This window comes from Ambystoma mexicanum, chromosome 1q, assembly GCF_040938575.1.
Source record: "Ambystoma mexicanum isolate Mex_15411 chromosome 1q, UKY_AmexF1_1, whole genome shotgun sequence".
Classification (NCBI taxonomy): domain Eukaryota; kingdom Metazoa; phylum Chordata; class Amphibia; order Caudata; family Ambystomatidae; genus Ambystoma; species Ambystoma mexicanum.
In genome coordinates this window covers 2,297,550-2,312,255 of record NC_090922.1, presented here as the reverse complement: position 1 = coordinate 2,312,255, position 14,706 = coordinate 2,297,550, and the positions used below count along the sequence as shown (strand labels likewise).

General features: G+C 48.2%; 1 protein-coding gene across 1 annotated transcript in view; it reads left to right on the top strand.

Annotated features, from left to right (window-relative positions):
• Positions 1-1,148: 1,148 nt before the first annotated feature.
• LOC138523146 (uncharacterized) overlaps positions 1,149-14,706 on the top strand; it is a 40,306-nt gene continuing 26,748 nt past the window's right edge. The window contains exons 1-3 of the mRNA XM_069635414.1: positions 1,149-2,289; positions 2,491-2,564; positions 6,067-6,661. Coding sequence (XP_069491515.1) covers positions 1,472-2,289; positions 2,491-2,564; positions 6,067-6,661 — 1,487 coding nt within the window. The 5' untranslated portion in view covers positions 1,149-1,471. The remainder of the gene's footprint in view (positions 2,290-2,490; positions 2,565-6,066; positions 6,662-14,706) is intronic.

Sequence of the window (14,706 nt, the reverse complement as noted above, 5' to 3'; positions counted from 1 at the left end):
TGTATGGGAGAACAGTGGTTAAAAACTTCAGCATTCGACAACAAACGCACGGACAGTATACATGGGAACCCATCAGAATTAGCATTTACAAAAACGCGAGGAAAGTACATTTTCTAGCTGTTTTTGCTAGTTTACAGCACGTATCAATACGTCTAGCGGGTTACGGCTATATGTTGAATAATGGGTGTTATAGAGCATTCTGAGCACTGTGTATCTTTTGGAGCTCATTTTTTGATTTGAAGGCAGCGGGAAGAGGAGAGAAGGCAGGGAACACGCGTCTAAACCAGAGAGCTGGGAAGCGAGTACTTGCAACGCGAAAAGGGCAGAAGGGGGGCCCCGGGGGGAACGCGCAGCGTTTCCCCCCGGGGAGTATTTTGGCGCTGCACACGGCCAGCGAGTGGCCGTGGGGGGGTAGAGCGCCTGGTCCCGGGGTATTTAAGGGCTCAGGGAAGGTTCGGGAGGCAGGCGACGGTTAGGACTTGTCGATTGTACAGGTCCCGTTGCCTGCTCCCGAGCCTTCCCTGTGTCCTTGGGCCTAGCTGTTGGTTAGTGCAGGTGAGGTGGGGGATTGAGGAAGAGTTAAGGAGGGTAGGTAACTTAATTCTAAAAAAAAAAAAAAAAAAAAATTCAGGTTGTTTGGGTAGCAGGGTAGGAGGGGTGCCGTAGATAAGACACCCCTCTCGGCTTACCGGCATATTTAGTTTGCTGGGTACTTCAGGTGGGCGGCCCGCGAGCGGGGGAAAGGCTTGTGGGGCTCCGCGGCGGCCGTATTTCATTTCGGGGCGACGGTTGGCTGAAAGGGGAGCGGAGCCTCAGCTGTTTACACAGAAGCGGGTACGCGGGGATTTCCTTGTGTTCCGCCCGCTCCGCTCTGTAAGTTTAGTTCAGTGTGCGTGGGCGTTTTTTCGTCAACGCTCGCGCTGATAAGGGGCTTTGCCGGCGGTTTTAAAGGAGCCGCGCCCAAGTTAGTTTAGAGTGCGGTGAGATCCTGACACAGCCAGGTGGCAGTGCTCTGCCTGTTAGCAAGTGCTAACGAAGGTTTTCTTTGGTGAGTCTTGTAGGGCCCCCGCTTTGGGAATAGGGGTTAGGAAAGGGGAGGGTAGGGTGTTAAGTGTTAGTGGGGCAGGGGGAATATCAAAAAAAAAAAAAAATAAATAATAATTTTTGGTTAATTTATTAATTTACTATTTAGCAGTAGGGAAGCAGTTTCCAAAAAAAAAAAAAAAAAAAAAATATATATATATACAGTAAAGGTAGGGTAGTTTAAAGTGGTGGCCGGTTATTATTGACTCTATTTGGTGCGTGTGTGGTTTGGGTTTCTTTTTGGGGGGCGCTTTGCTCCTTTTTGAGTTTCTGAGGGTACAAGTTGGAAAGGGCTAGTCCACGGGTAGGTCCCGGCTCGGGGGCATAGATTATTTAGGGCAAGTTTTGAGGGTTGTATTGGCTGGGCACACACATTTTAGTGTGCACAATGACAGGCCGGGGGGCGAGCAAGAAGGGGCTGGTGGATGCTGGGGCCTTGAGGAAGGCTCTGGAAATCATTAGCAGGGCAACCACAGCCCAATTGGAAAGTGCGGTAGGGGAAGTTACGGGAGAAGAAGGGAGCGGTGGGGGCCGGCCACAGCGCAGAGCGGCGGCAGACGGTGCATTGGCAGCGGTGGTAGCCTGCACCCCTACGGCAGGAAAAGGGGAGATGTGGGAATCTAGGGGCAGGAAGATGAGAAGGGAGATAGACAGGAGGGCAGAAGGGGGTTTAATGAGTTCAGGGGATCAGCCAGAAAGGGGAGAAGGGTATGATAGCCCCAGGGTAGAAGGGAGTTCTAGGGAAGGTAGAGTCCGAGGGAACAACAGTGGGGGCAGGGGTGGAGGACAGGTGGGTGTGGCGGGGCAGAGAGGAAGAGGGGGTAAATACCTACAGAAGAGTGCGGGTGGGAGAAGGAGGGAGAGGTCCCCGTCACTTGAGGAGGGTAGGGTGGGGCGCGGAACGGCCCCCCCGGATAGGAGGACTGGGGGCGGAGGGCGCTGCGCAGCCCCCGCGGTGCAGATGGAGGTTGAGGGTTTTGGTACGGCCCCTCCTCAGTCAAAGCAAGGAGAGCCTAGAGGGCACAGCACGGCCCCTAGCAACGAGGATGTCAGGGTGGAGGTCGGAACGCCTCACCCAAGAGAAGAGGACCAGGCAGAGGTTCCCACAGCCCCGCCGGGAAGACGTCAGAGGAGTGGCGGGGCGGACGCCCCGGGCTCGGAGGAAGATCTGCAAGTTATCTCGGGCAGGAGCCCGCATCCTCAATGGTATCTAAGGGGTGATGAAGTTGGTTGGGATGAATATGGGGGGCAATGGGAATTTGAGGATTACAGGGAGGAAAGGGGAAGGGCGGAGGAGAGAAGAAGTTCAAGGTGGGACGGGGAAAGGGAAGTACAAGGGGGTCGGGGCGAAACGGGTCGAGGAAATTATTGGCTGGGCGATTGTGCTGACATGTTTTGTCCCCGCAGCAGGAGCCCTCTGAGAATGGAGAGGAGGAGCAGCGGTGTGGAGGCCAGGCCGCAGATGGCAGGCGTGGAAAGAGGTGAGAGGGAAAGGGAATGGTCATCTGCATGGCAGAGAGGGGGCACAAATAGGGGGTTGGGGGATGACCGGGGTGGTCTACAAGGTGTGATGAAGGAAGTAGGGGTGCAGGCTTTTGGAGCGGAAGGGGTTGGAAAGAACATTTGCTCGGTGGAGGTCCAAACGGACAAGGTGGCGGAGCCATTGGGGCTCGAGGTGCAAGCGGGAAAAGATAAAGAGGGGGAGGTAAAGGGAAAGGAGAAGAAATTGCCATACATGGGGATAACAAAGCCATTAGGGGCGCATTTGATGGCAGCAACCAGGGAGAAGATACAGGGAGGTGAATTTGTGGATGTCTTCAAGTTGCTGCATAGGGAAGTGAGAGCGAAAGAGGGGTCCAAGGAGGAAGAGAGAGAGTTGGCTTCACGCCCGAGGGTCCCGGTGACCATTGAGAATTGGACGTCGGCGTTTATCATTTATGCCAGCGTGTATTGCGAAAAATTCCCGGAGCGTTGCGTGGCTCTGTTGAAATACATGGATGTAATAAGGAAGGCCTTCACGAGTTTTGGGGGCTTTGCTTGGGTAAGGTATGACGAAGAATTTAGAGCAAGAATGGCGGAGGACAGTCAGGCGGTCTGGGGGGAGATAGATATGGATCTGTGGCTACAATGGATGGCCCCAACGAGGCCAGCCCCGACATTACACACGGCGAGCGGGCTGCCAGTGCCTTTCCGGCCCTTTCTTGGTCGCCCCGCCCATGAAGGGGCGGGGGGAGGAGGCAGGGGCCAATCCTCAGCAGCATGCTGGGGGTACAATAAGGAGAACTGCGCAAGAACGATGTGTAGGTTTAAGCATGAGTGCAGCAAGTGCGGGGGGAAACACCCTCTCACGCAGTGTTTCCAACAAGGAGACAGGGGAAGGGGGAGAGGGGCAGGTAGAGGGGTTGGGGGGAAAAGCTTTTACTCCAATTAAAGTGGAGGCGCTGGAGGAGTGGTTGCAATTCTACCCGGATAGGGAAGGTGCTAAGATTTTGAGTGAGGGTTTTGGGCAGGGGTTTAGATTAGGTTACCAGGGTCCAAGGGTGCGGAGATGGGCGGAAAATCTGAAGTCAGCAAGAGAGAACATGGAAGTGGTAAGGAAAAAATTGAGCAAGGAATTGGAAGCGGGCAGGATGGTGGGTCCGTTTGATGAAGTACCGGGTGACCTAGTAATATCTCCACTGGGGGTGGTACCCAAGAAAGCCCCGGGGGAGTTCAGACTGATTCATCACTTGTCTTGGCCGGAGGGTATGTCAGTTAATGACTTTATTGCCCCGGAAGAGTGTGGGGTAGTGTACGCGAGTGTAGACCAGGCGGTGGAGCTAATAAGGAAAGAAGGGCGAGGGGCCTTCATGGCTAAGTGTGACATAAAAGCGGCATTTAGATTATTGCCAGTGCACCCAGAGGATTTTTGGTTGTTGGGGTTGCAGTTTGAGAACCATATTTACATAGACAAAGCATTGCCTATGGGTTGTGCAATCTCCTGCGCGCTGTTTGAGCGATTTAGCTCTTTTTTACAGTGGGTTTTCTCATTCAGCTCAGGGTGGGAGAGTGTGTTGCACTATCTGGATGACTTTCTGTTTATTAGCGGGGCAAAGAGGGAGGAGGATTGCAGAAGAATGCTAAAGTTGTTTCAAGACTTGATGGAGGAGTTGGGGGTACCATTAGCCGAAGACAAGACGGAAGGGCCGGCAGTGGTGTTAACATTCCTGGGAATTGAGTTGGATTCAGTGGCCATGACCTCACGCTTGCCGCACGACAAGGTGAGCAAATTGGTGGCACTGTTGGAGAAAACAGTAGGGGCCAAGAAAATGATGCTGGTAGAGATGCAGAGACTGGTGGGGCATCTGAACTTTGCATGTAAGGTGGTGGCCCCGGGGAGGACGTTTTGCAGAAATATGGCAAGGTCCATGGCGGGAGCGAAGTGCCCACATCACAGGATAAGAATATCGGGGGCAGTGCGGGAGGATTGCAGGATTTGGTTGCGTTTTCTGGAGAGTTTCAATGGAACGTCTATGTGGTTGCAGGGAGATCCAGTGACTTGGGAAGTTCAGATTCTCTCGGATGCAGCGGGGGCTGGTGGATTTGGAGTGTTTTGGGGAGGAAAATGGTGTGCCGAAAAATGGCCGGAGAGATGGTTGAAGGAAGGGAGGAGCATAGCGTTCCTGGAGTTTTTTCCATTACTAGTTGCATTGGAGTTGTGGGGGAAGGAGCTGCGAAATAAGAAGGTGAATTTCAATGTAGACAATGAGTGCGTGGTCCATGTGGTGAACAGGCAGTCAGCGAGGGATCAGAGGGTGGCAAGATTGATGAGAGAATTTGTCTTGCGTTGCATGGAATGGAATGTGGTGTTTAAAGCAACACATGTGCCAGGGAAGGATAATGGCATCGCTGATGCATTATCTCGTTTTCAATGGCAGAGATTCCGTGGATTGGCTCCGGAGGCAGATCGGGAGGGGCGGCAGATTCCGAAGGAGCTGTGGAAGATAGGAGGATGAGAGCGCTGGCACTGGTGGAGGGTTCATTGGCCGCGGCATCCAGGAAGTCATACAGGAGGGCCTGGGAGGAGTTTATTAGAGGAGGAGCTAGTAGTTGGAGGGGTAGATGGGATGCGGAAGAGCGGAGGAGGGATGATGTGATTAATTTCATACTTAGGTGCATTGACAGGGGCTGGTCAAGGGCAACAATAACAGGAAAACTAGCAGGGATTTCCTTTTACGGAAAATGGTTTTGGGGTTTTCAACCAAGTGGGGGGGAGATGGCAAGTAGGATGTTGGAAGGATGGGCAAGGGAGAGTAAGAGGGACAAAGATAGGAGGAGGCCGATATCGGCTGAATTACTGCAGAGTTTGATTGAGGTTTTGGGGGGAGTTTGCTGGTCGGTATGGGAAGTGGAATTGTTTGCAGCTTGCTTTACATGGTTATTTTTTGGGGCATTTAGGGTTTCTGAGCTGGTAGGGGGAAAAGGGGGGCTAGGGGGGCTGCAGTGGGATGATGTGCAGATCACAGAAGAAGGGCTAGACATCAAGATTAAAAAGTCAAAGACGGATCAGAAGGGAAGGGGCTCCTGGGTCCGGCTGGGTCGAGGGAGCGAGGGTCTATGCCCAATTAAAGTGGGCAAAGTATGGAGGGAGCGCTGCGGGTTTAGCTCTGGTCTGGTTTTCCAGCATGCGGATGGATCCCCGGTTTCAGCAGCGCAGGTTTTGGGAGTATTGCGTAAGGCGCTGGGCAGGGTAGGGGAACAGGGGGAGGAGTTTGGGACTCATTCTTTTAGGATGGGCGCAGCATCTGAGGGCAGCAGGTTGGGTTTTTCTGAAGAACGGTTGAAAAGCTTGGGGCGTTGGAGATCGGGAAAATGCAAGGGTTACGTCAGGGATTTTGGGAAGAGGGATTACTGAAGACAGTTGGTGGAGGACTTGGGGGGGCGAGTTGTTTTGTTTTGTGTAATAAGTTGACTTGTCAGTAATTTGTGTAATTTTTGTTTCAGATGCTGTGCAAAGAAAGGGGGAGTTGGCGCAAGTTTGGATTGTGGGACATTCAATTGTGAAGTGGGCTGGCAAAGAGGCGGAGAAAAGGGTGTTTGGTAGACAGCTGGGGTGCAGTTATAAAGAAGTGGTGGTGAGGTGGCATGGTTTGGGGGGCCTGAGATGGGATCAGCTGCTGCCCATACTGGCAGGAATGAGAGAGCGATATGGGGTTCCTCAGGTGGTGATGCTGCATGCTGGGGAGAATGACCTGGTTAGGGATACGGGGGTGGCTCTGCTGAGAAAGATGAAGAGGGACTTAGGTTGGGTTAGGGATATCTGGCCGCAAGCAGTGGTGGTGTGGACGAAGTTGTTGCCGAGAAGAGTTTGGAGGGGTGCAAGGAATGAGGGAGCGATAGAGCGGGCTAGGAAGGGGATAAATAGAGAAATGGAAAAATTTTGTGCGTCATTGAAAGTGAGGGTCATGGACCATAAGGAGATAACATATGAGGGGTTTCTGGTTTTTAGAGGGGATGGGGTACACTTGTCCATATACGGAAATAGCTACTACCTGGCGGATTTGAGTTCATGGCTGGGAGATTGGGTAAAAAGTTTGAGGTAGAAAGAGGGGGGGGGGTTTGGGGCAGAAAGAACTCCTCAGGGGAGGGTTTTTCTGGTGCCGGGGGCATGGCCCCTTTTGATGTGGGGGGGGAAGCACAATGGGGGAATGACACGGGAAAGGAGGGGGTGGCGCTGCTTGCACAAGCAGGTCACCCCGGTGGATCAGGTATTGAGCCTGGAGGGGCATGGCCCCTGGGGAAAAAGGGGGACACCTGGAAAAGGGGCAAGGATTCGGTAGGATCCAAGGGATCATTTGGGAGGAAATGGGTTATTTAATTATTTAATTGTTGGGGGAAAATGGGAAATGTTTAAGTTATTTTAATTGATTGTTTAAATAGCCATTTAGTTTGTTAGGCCATGGAGCCAGTTATGCGTTATGATTGTAAGCTTTGGCCTGTCACATTAAAGCGACCTTTTCCACTTTTAAATGAGTCTGGGTTTTTGTGCAGTAAGCCAAAAGGGGGGCCCCGGGGGGAACGCGCAGCGTTTCCCCCCGGGGAGTATTTTGGCGCTGCACACGGCCAGCGAGTGGCCGTGGGGGGGTAGAGCGCCTGGTCCCGGGGTATTTAAGGGCTCAGGGAAGGTTCGGGAGGCAGGCGACGGTTAGGACTTGTCGATTGTCCCTCCCTCCCACCCCTTCATTTTGTTTAAGGAAGTTATTTGTAATGGGGGGGTCGTTTTGGCAGGGGAGGATGAGGAAGAGGGGGGGGGGGTTTATGGTTTGGGGGTCGGTTAAGAGGGCGGGGTTGGTAGCTTGGCGTGACAGGTCAGGGCATCGGGGAAGTTATGTGTAATATTGTTGCTGATGTGGCAGGTCAGGCTGGCTGCAGGTCCCAGGTAAGAGGAGTTTGGTGTAGAGGGGAGTTAAAGGGGTCAAGAGTGTTCGGGTGGCCGGGGGCATGGCCCCTTTTGATGTGGGGGGGGGAAGCACAATGGGGGAATGACACGGGAAAGGAGGGGGTGGCGCTGCTTGCACAAGCAGGTCACCCCGGTGGATCAGGTATTGAGCCTGGAGGGGCATGGCCCCTGGGGAAAAAGCGGGACACCTGGAAAAGGGGCAAGGATTCGGTAGGATCCAAGGGATCATTTGGGAGGGAATGGGTTATTTAATTATTTAATTGTTGGGGGAAAATGGGAAATGTTTAAGTTATTTTAATTGATTGTTTAAATAGCCATTTAGTTTGTTAGGCCATGGAGCCAGTTATGCGTTATGATTGTAAGCTTTGGCCTGTCACATTAAAGCGACCTTTTCCACTTTTAAATGAGTCTGGGTTTTTGTGCAGTAAGCCAAAAAGCAAGAAGGCCTCTGAGAAGGAAAAGCGTCTAAACAAGAGAGCAGGGAAGCGAGTGTTTGCAACGCGAAACGGTGCAGGGAGCAGGGACAGAAAGGGAGAACTCCTCTGAGGAGGAACAGCTGGCAGTTAGCCTTCTTTGAAGATGAGAACTTGATCACCACGGGAGAGGATTGTTGAGAGGGTTACAGAGGGGGAGGTCTGAGATCAGAAAATCCTGAGTATTCCCTGCAGTGTGTAGGGCCAGCGACATGAAGTGTTGCAGATCTCGTAAAAGTCCAGGTCAGGAAGCATACAGGTTCATGTTGAATTCTCCAAGTAGGCGGAGTTGAGTGGTAGGAGGCTAGGACGGAGAAGTCCATCCACTGAGAGAGGAAGGGGGTAGGCAAATAGCCACGGTGAGAGAATGGCCAGGAGAGAATGCATGCAGACAAGGCATTCGTGACAGGAGTCGGCCTGCAAAGGAAATCAATTTACTACAGGAATCAAGGATAAGCATTGAGATATCACATCTCATGCTATAGGAAGGGTCTCAGGATTGGAATGGGAAGGACTTAGATATCACATATCATGCTATAGGGAGGGTCTCAGTTTAGATATTAGAAGCATTGAGATATCACATCTCATGCTATCGGAATTGTCTCAGGATTGGAATGGGAAGGAGCTGGATATCACATCTCATGCTAAAGGAAGGGTCTCAGGTTTGGAACGGGAAGGAGTTGGATATCACATCTCATGTTATAGGAAGGGTCTCAGGTTTGGTATAAACATTGAGATATCACATCTCAGGCTATAGGAAGGGTCTCAGGATCTCAGGATTGGAATGGGAAGGAGTTGGATATCACATCTCATGCTATAGGAAGGGTCTCAGGATTGGAATGGGAAGGAGTTGGATATCACATTGGATATTCCCATCTCATGTTATAGGAAGGATCTCAGGTTTGGTATTAGAAGCATTGAGATATCACATCTCATGCTATAGGAAGGGTCTCAGGATTGGAATGGGAAGGACTTGGATATCACATCTCATGCTATAAGGAGGGTCTCAAGTTTGATATTAGAAGCATTGAGATATCACATTTCATGATATCGGAAGGGTCTCAAGATTGGAATGGGAAGGAGTTGGATATCACATCTCATGATAAGGAAGGGTCTAAGGTTTGGAAGGGGAAGGATTTGGATATCACATCTCATGTTATAGGACGGGTCTCAGGTTTGGTATTAGAAGCATTGAGATATCAAGTCTCATGGTATAGGAAGGGTCTCAGAATTGGAATGGGAAGGAGTTGGATATCACATCTCAAGCTATAGGAAGGGTCTCAGGATTAGAATGGGAAGGAGTTTGATATCACATCTCATGCCATAGTATGGGTCTCAGGTTTGGTAGAAGCATTGGGATATCACATCTCATGCTATCGGAAGGTTATCAGGATTGGATTTGGAAGGAGTTGGATATCCCATCTCATGCTATAGGAAGGGTCTCAGGTTGGAATGGGAAGGAGTTGGATATCACATCTCATGTTATAGGACGGGTCTCAGGATTGGAATGGGAAGGACTTGGATATCACATCTCATGCTATAGGAAGGCTCTCAGGTTTGCAAGGGGAAAGAGTTGGATATCACATTTCATGTTAGAGGTAGGATCTCAGGTTTGGTATTAGAAGTATTGAGATATCACATCTCATGCTATCAGAAGGATCTCAGGTTTGGTATAGAAGCATTGAGATATCATATCTTATGCTATCAGAAGAGTCTCAGGATTGGAATGGGAAGGAGTTGGATATCACATCTCATGGTAAAGGAAGGGTCTCAGGTTTGGAAGATAAGGATTTGGATATCACATCTCATGTTATAGGAAGGATCTCAGGTTTGGTATTAGAAGTATTGAGATATCACATCTCATGCTATCGGAAGGATCTCAGGTTTGGTATAGAAGCATTGAGATATATCTTATGCTATCAGAACGGTCTCAGGATTGGAATGGGAAGGAGTTGGATATCACATCTCATGCTAAAGGGAGGGTCTCAGGTTTGGAAGGGGAAGGATTTGGATATCACATCTCATGTTATAGGATGGATCTCAGGTTTGGTATTAGAAGTATTGAGATATCACATCTCATGTTATCGGAAGGATCTCAGGTTTGGTATTAGAAGTATTGAGATATCACATCTCATGCTATAGGAAGGGTCTCAGGATTGGAATGGGAAGGAGTTGGATATCACATCTCATGCTAAAGGAAGGGTCTCAGGTTTGGTAGAAGCATTGAGGTATCACATCTCATGCTATAGGAAGGCTCTCAGGATTGGAATGGGAAGGACTTAGATATCACATATCATGCTATAGGGAGGGTCTCGGTTTTGATATTAGAAGCATTGAGATATCACATCTCATGCTATCGGAAGTGTCTCAGGATTGGAATGGGAAGGAGCTGGATATAACATCTCATGCTAAAGGAAGGGTCTCAGGTTTGGAACGGGAAGGAGTTGGATATCACATCTCATGTTATAGGAAGGGTCTCAGGTTTGGTATAAACATTGAGATATCACATCTCTGCTATCGGAAGTGTCTCAGGATTGGAATGGGAAGGAGTTGAATATCCCATCTCATGTTATAGGACGGGTCTCAGGTTTTTTATTAGAATCATTGAGATATCATATTGCATGATGTAGGAAGGGTCTAAGGATTGGAATGGGAAGGACTTAGATCTCACATCTCATGCTATAGATAGGCTCTCAGGTTTGGAAAGTGAAGGAGTTGGATATCACATTTCATGTTAGAGGAAGGATCTCAGGTTTGGTATTAGGGGCATTGAGATATCACATCTCAGGCTATAGGAAGGGTCTCAGGATTGGAATGGGAAGGAGTTGGATATCACATCTCATGCTATAGGAAGGGTCTCAGGTTTGGTAGAACCATTGAGATATCACATCTCATGCTATAGGAAGGGTCTCAGGATTGGAATGGAAGGAGTTGGATATCACATCTCATGTTATAGGAAGGATATCAGGTTTGGTATTAGAAGCATTGAGACATCACATCTCATGCTATAGGAAGGGTCTCAGGATTGGAATGGGAAGGAGTTGGATATCACATCTCATGCTATAGGAAGGGTCTCAGGATTGGAATGGGAAGGAGTTGAATATGACAACTCATGCCGTAGGAAGGGTCTCAGGTTTGGTATAAACATTGAGATATCACATCTCTGCTATCAAAAGGGTCTCAGGATTGGAATGGGAAGGAGTTGGATTCCCCATCTCATGTTATAGGAAGAGTCTCAGGTTTGGTATTAGAAGCATTGAGATATCACATCTCATGCTATAGGAAGTGTCTCAGGATTGGAATGGGAAGGACTTGGATATCACATCTCATGCTATGGGAAGGGTCTCAGGTTTGGTATAAGCAGTGAGATATCACATCTCATGCTATAGGAAGTGTCTCAGGACATCTCATGTTATAGGAAGGATCTCAGGTTTGGTATAAGCATTGAGATATCACATCTCTGCTATCGGAAGGGTCTCAGGATTGGAATGGGAAGGAGTTGGATATTCCCATCTCATGTTATAGGAAGGGTCTCAGGTTTGGTATTAGAAGCATTGAGATATCACATCTCATGCTATAGGAAGGGTCTCAGGATTGGAATGGGAAGGACTTGGATATCACATCTCACGCTATAGGGAGGGTCTCAAGTTTGATATTAGAATCTTTGAGATATCACATCTCATGATATCGGAAGGGTCTCAGGATTGGAATGGGAAGGAGTTGGATATCACATCTCATGCTAAAGGGAGGGTCTCAGGTTTGGAAGGGGAAGGATTTGGATATCACATCTCATGTTATAGGAAGGATCTCAGGTTTGGTATTAGAAGCATTGAGATATCACATCTCATGCTATCGGAAGGATCTCAGGTTTGGTATTAGAAGCATTGAGATATCACATCTCATGCTATCAGAAGAGTCTCAGGATTGGAATAGGAAGGAGTTGGATATCACATCTCATGCTAAAGGGAGGGTCTCAGGTTTGGAAGGGGAAAGATTTGGATATCACATCTCATGTTATCGGAAGGATCTCACGTTTGGTATTAGAAGTATTGAGATATCATATCTCATGCTATAGGAAGGGTCTCAGGATTGGAATGGGAAGGAGTTGGATATCACATCTCATGCTAAAGGAAGGGTCTCAGGTTTGGAACGGGAAGGATTTGGATATCACATCTCATGTTATAGGAAGGGTCTCAGGTTTGGTATAAGCATTGAGATATCACATCTCTGCTATCGGAAGTGTCTCAGGATTGGAATGGGAAGGAGTTGGATATCCCATCTCATGTTATAGGACGGGTCTCAGGTTTGTTATTAGAATCATTGAGATATCATATTGCATGCTGTAGTAAGGGTCTAAGGGTTGGAATGTGAAGGACTTGGATATCACATCTCATGCTATAGATAGGCTCTTAGGTTTGGAAAGGGAAGGAATTGGATATCACATTTCATGTTAGAGGAAGGATCTCAGGTTTGGTATTAGAAGCATTGAGATATCACATCTCATGCTATAGGAAGGGTCTCAGGATTGGAATGGGAAGCAGTTGGATATCACATCTCATGCTATAGGAAGGGTCTCAGGTTTGGTATAAGCATTGAGATATCACATCTCATGCTATAGGACGGGTCTCAGGATTGGAATGGAAGGAGTTGGATATCACATCTCATGTTATAAGGAAGGATCTCAGGTTTGGTATTAGAAGCATTGAGACATCACATCTCATGCTATAGGAAGGGTCTCAGGGTTGGAATGGGAAGGAGTTGGATATCACATCCCATCCAATAGGAAGGGTCTCAGGTTTGGAATGGGAAGGAATTGGATATCACATCTCATGTTATAGGAAGGATCTCAGGTTTGGTATTAGAAGCATTGAGATATCACATCTCATGCTATAGGAAGGGTCTCAGGATTGGAATGTGAAGGATTTGGATATCACATCTCATGCTAAAGGAAGGGTCTCAGGTTTGGTAGAAGCATTGAGATATCACGTCTCTGCTATCGGAAGGGTCTCAGGATTGGATTGGGAAGGAGTTGGATATCCCTTCTCATGCTATAGGAAGAGTCTCAGGATTTGAATGGCAAGGAGTTGGATATCCCTTCTCATGCTATAGGAAGTGTCTCAGGTTGGAATGGGAAGGAGTTGGATATCACATCTCATGTTATAGGAAGGGTCTCAGGATTGGAATGGGAAGGATTTGGATATCACATCCCTTGCTATAGGAAGGGTCTCAGGATTGGAATGGGTAGGAGTTGGATATTACTTTCTTGCTATTGGAAGGGTCTCATGTTTGGAATGGGAAGGAGTTGGATATCACATATGCTATAGTTAGTGTCTCAGGTTTGGAACGGGAAGGAGTTGGATATCACATCTCATGTTATAGGAAGGGTCTCAGGTTTGGTATAAGCATTGAGATATCACATCTCTGCTATCGGAAGCGGCTCAGGATTGGAATGGGAAGGAGTTGGATATCCCATCTAATGTTATAGGAAGAGTCTCTGGTTTGGTATTAGAATCATTGAGATATCACATCGCATGCTGTAGGAAGGGTCTAAGGATTGGAATGGGATGGACTTGGATATCACATCTCATGCTATAGGTAGGCTCTCAGGTTTGTTATAAGCATTGAGATATCACATCTCATGCTATAGGAAGGGTCTCAGGATTGGAATGGGAAGGAATTGGATATCACATTATGCTATAGGAAGGGTCTCAGATTTGGTATAAGCATTGAGATATCACATCTCATGCTAAAGGAAGGGTCTCAGGATTGGAATGGGAAGGAGTTGTATATGACATCTCAGGCCATAGGAAGGTTCTCAGGTTTGGTATAAGCATTGAGATATCACATCTCTGCTATCGGAAGTGTCTCAGGATTGGAATGGGAAGGAGTTGGATATCCCATCTCATGTTATAGGACGGGTCTCAGGTTTGTTATTAGAATCATTGAGATATCATATTGCATGCTGTTGGAAGGGTCTAAGGGTTGGAATGGGAAGGACTTGGATATCACATCTCATGCTATAGATAGGCTCTTAGGTTTGGAAAGGGAAGGAGTTGGATATCACATTTCATGTTAGAGGAAGGATCTCAGGTTTGGTATTAGAAGCATTGAGATATCACATCTCATGCTATAGGAAGGGTCTCAGGATTGGAATGGGAAGCAATTGGATATCACATCTCATGCTATAGGAAGGGTCTCAGGTTTGGTATAAGCATTGAGATATCACATCTCATGCTATAGGACGGGTCTCAGGATTGGAATGGAAGGAGTTGGATATCACATCTCATGTTATAGGAAGGATCTCAGGTTTGGTATTAGAAGCATTGAGACATCACATCTCATGCTATAGGAAGGGTCTCAGGGTTGGAATGGGAAGGAGTTGGATATCACATCTCATCCAATAGGAAGGGCCTCAGGTTTGGAATGGGAAGGAATTGGATATCACATCTCATGTTATAGGAAGGATCTCAGGTTTGGTATTAGAAGCATTGATATATCACATCTCATGCTATAGGAAGGGTCTCAGGATTGGAATGTGAAGGATTTGGATATCACATCTCATGCTAAAGGAAGGGTCTCAGTTTTGGTAGAAGCATTGAGATATCACGCCTCTGCTATCGGAAGGGTCTCAGGATTGGATTGGGAAGGAGTTGGATATCACATCTCATGCCATAGGAAGGGTCTCAGGTTTGGTATAAGCATTGAGATATC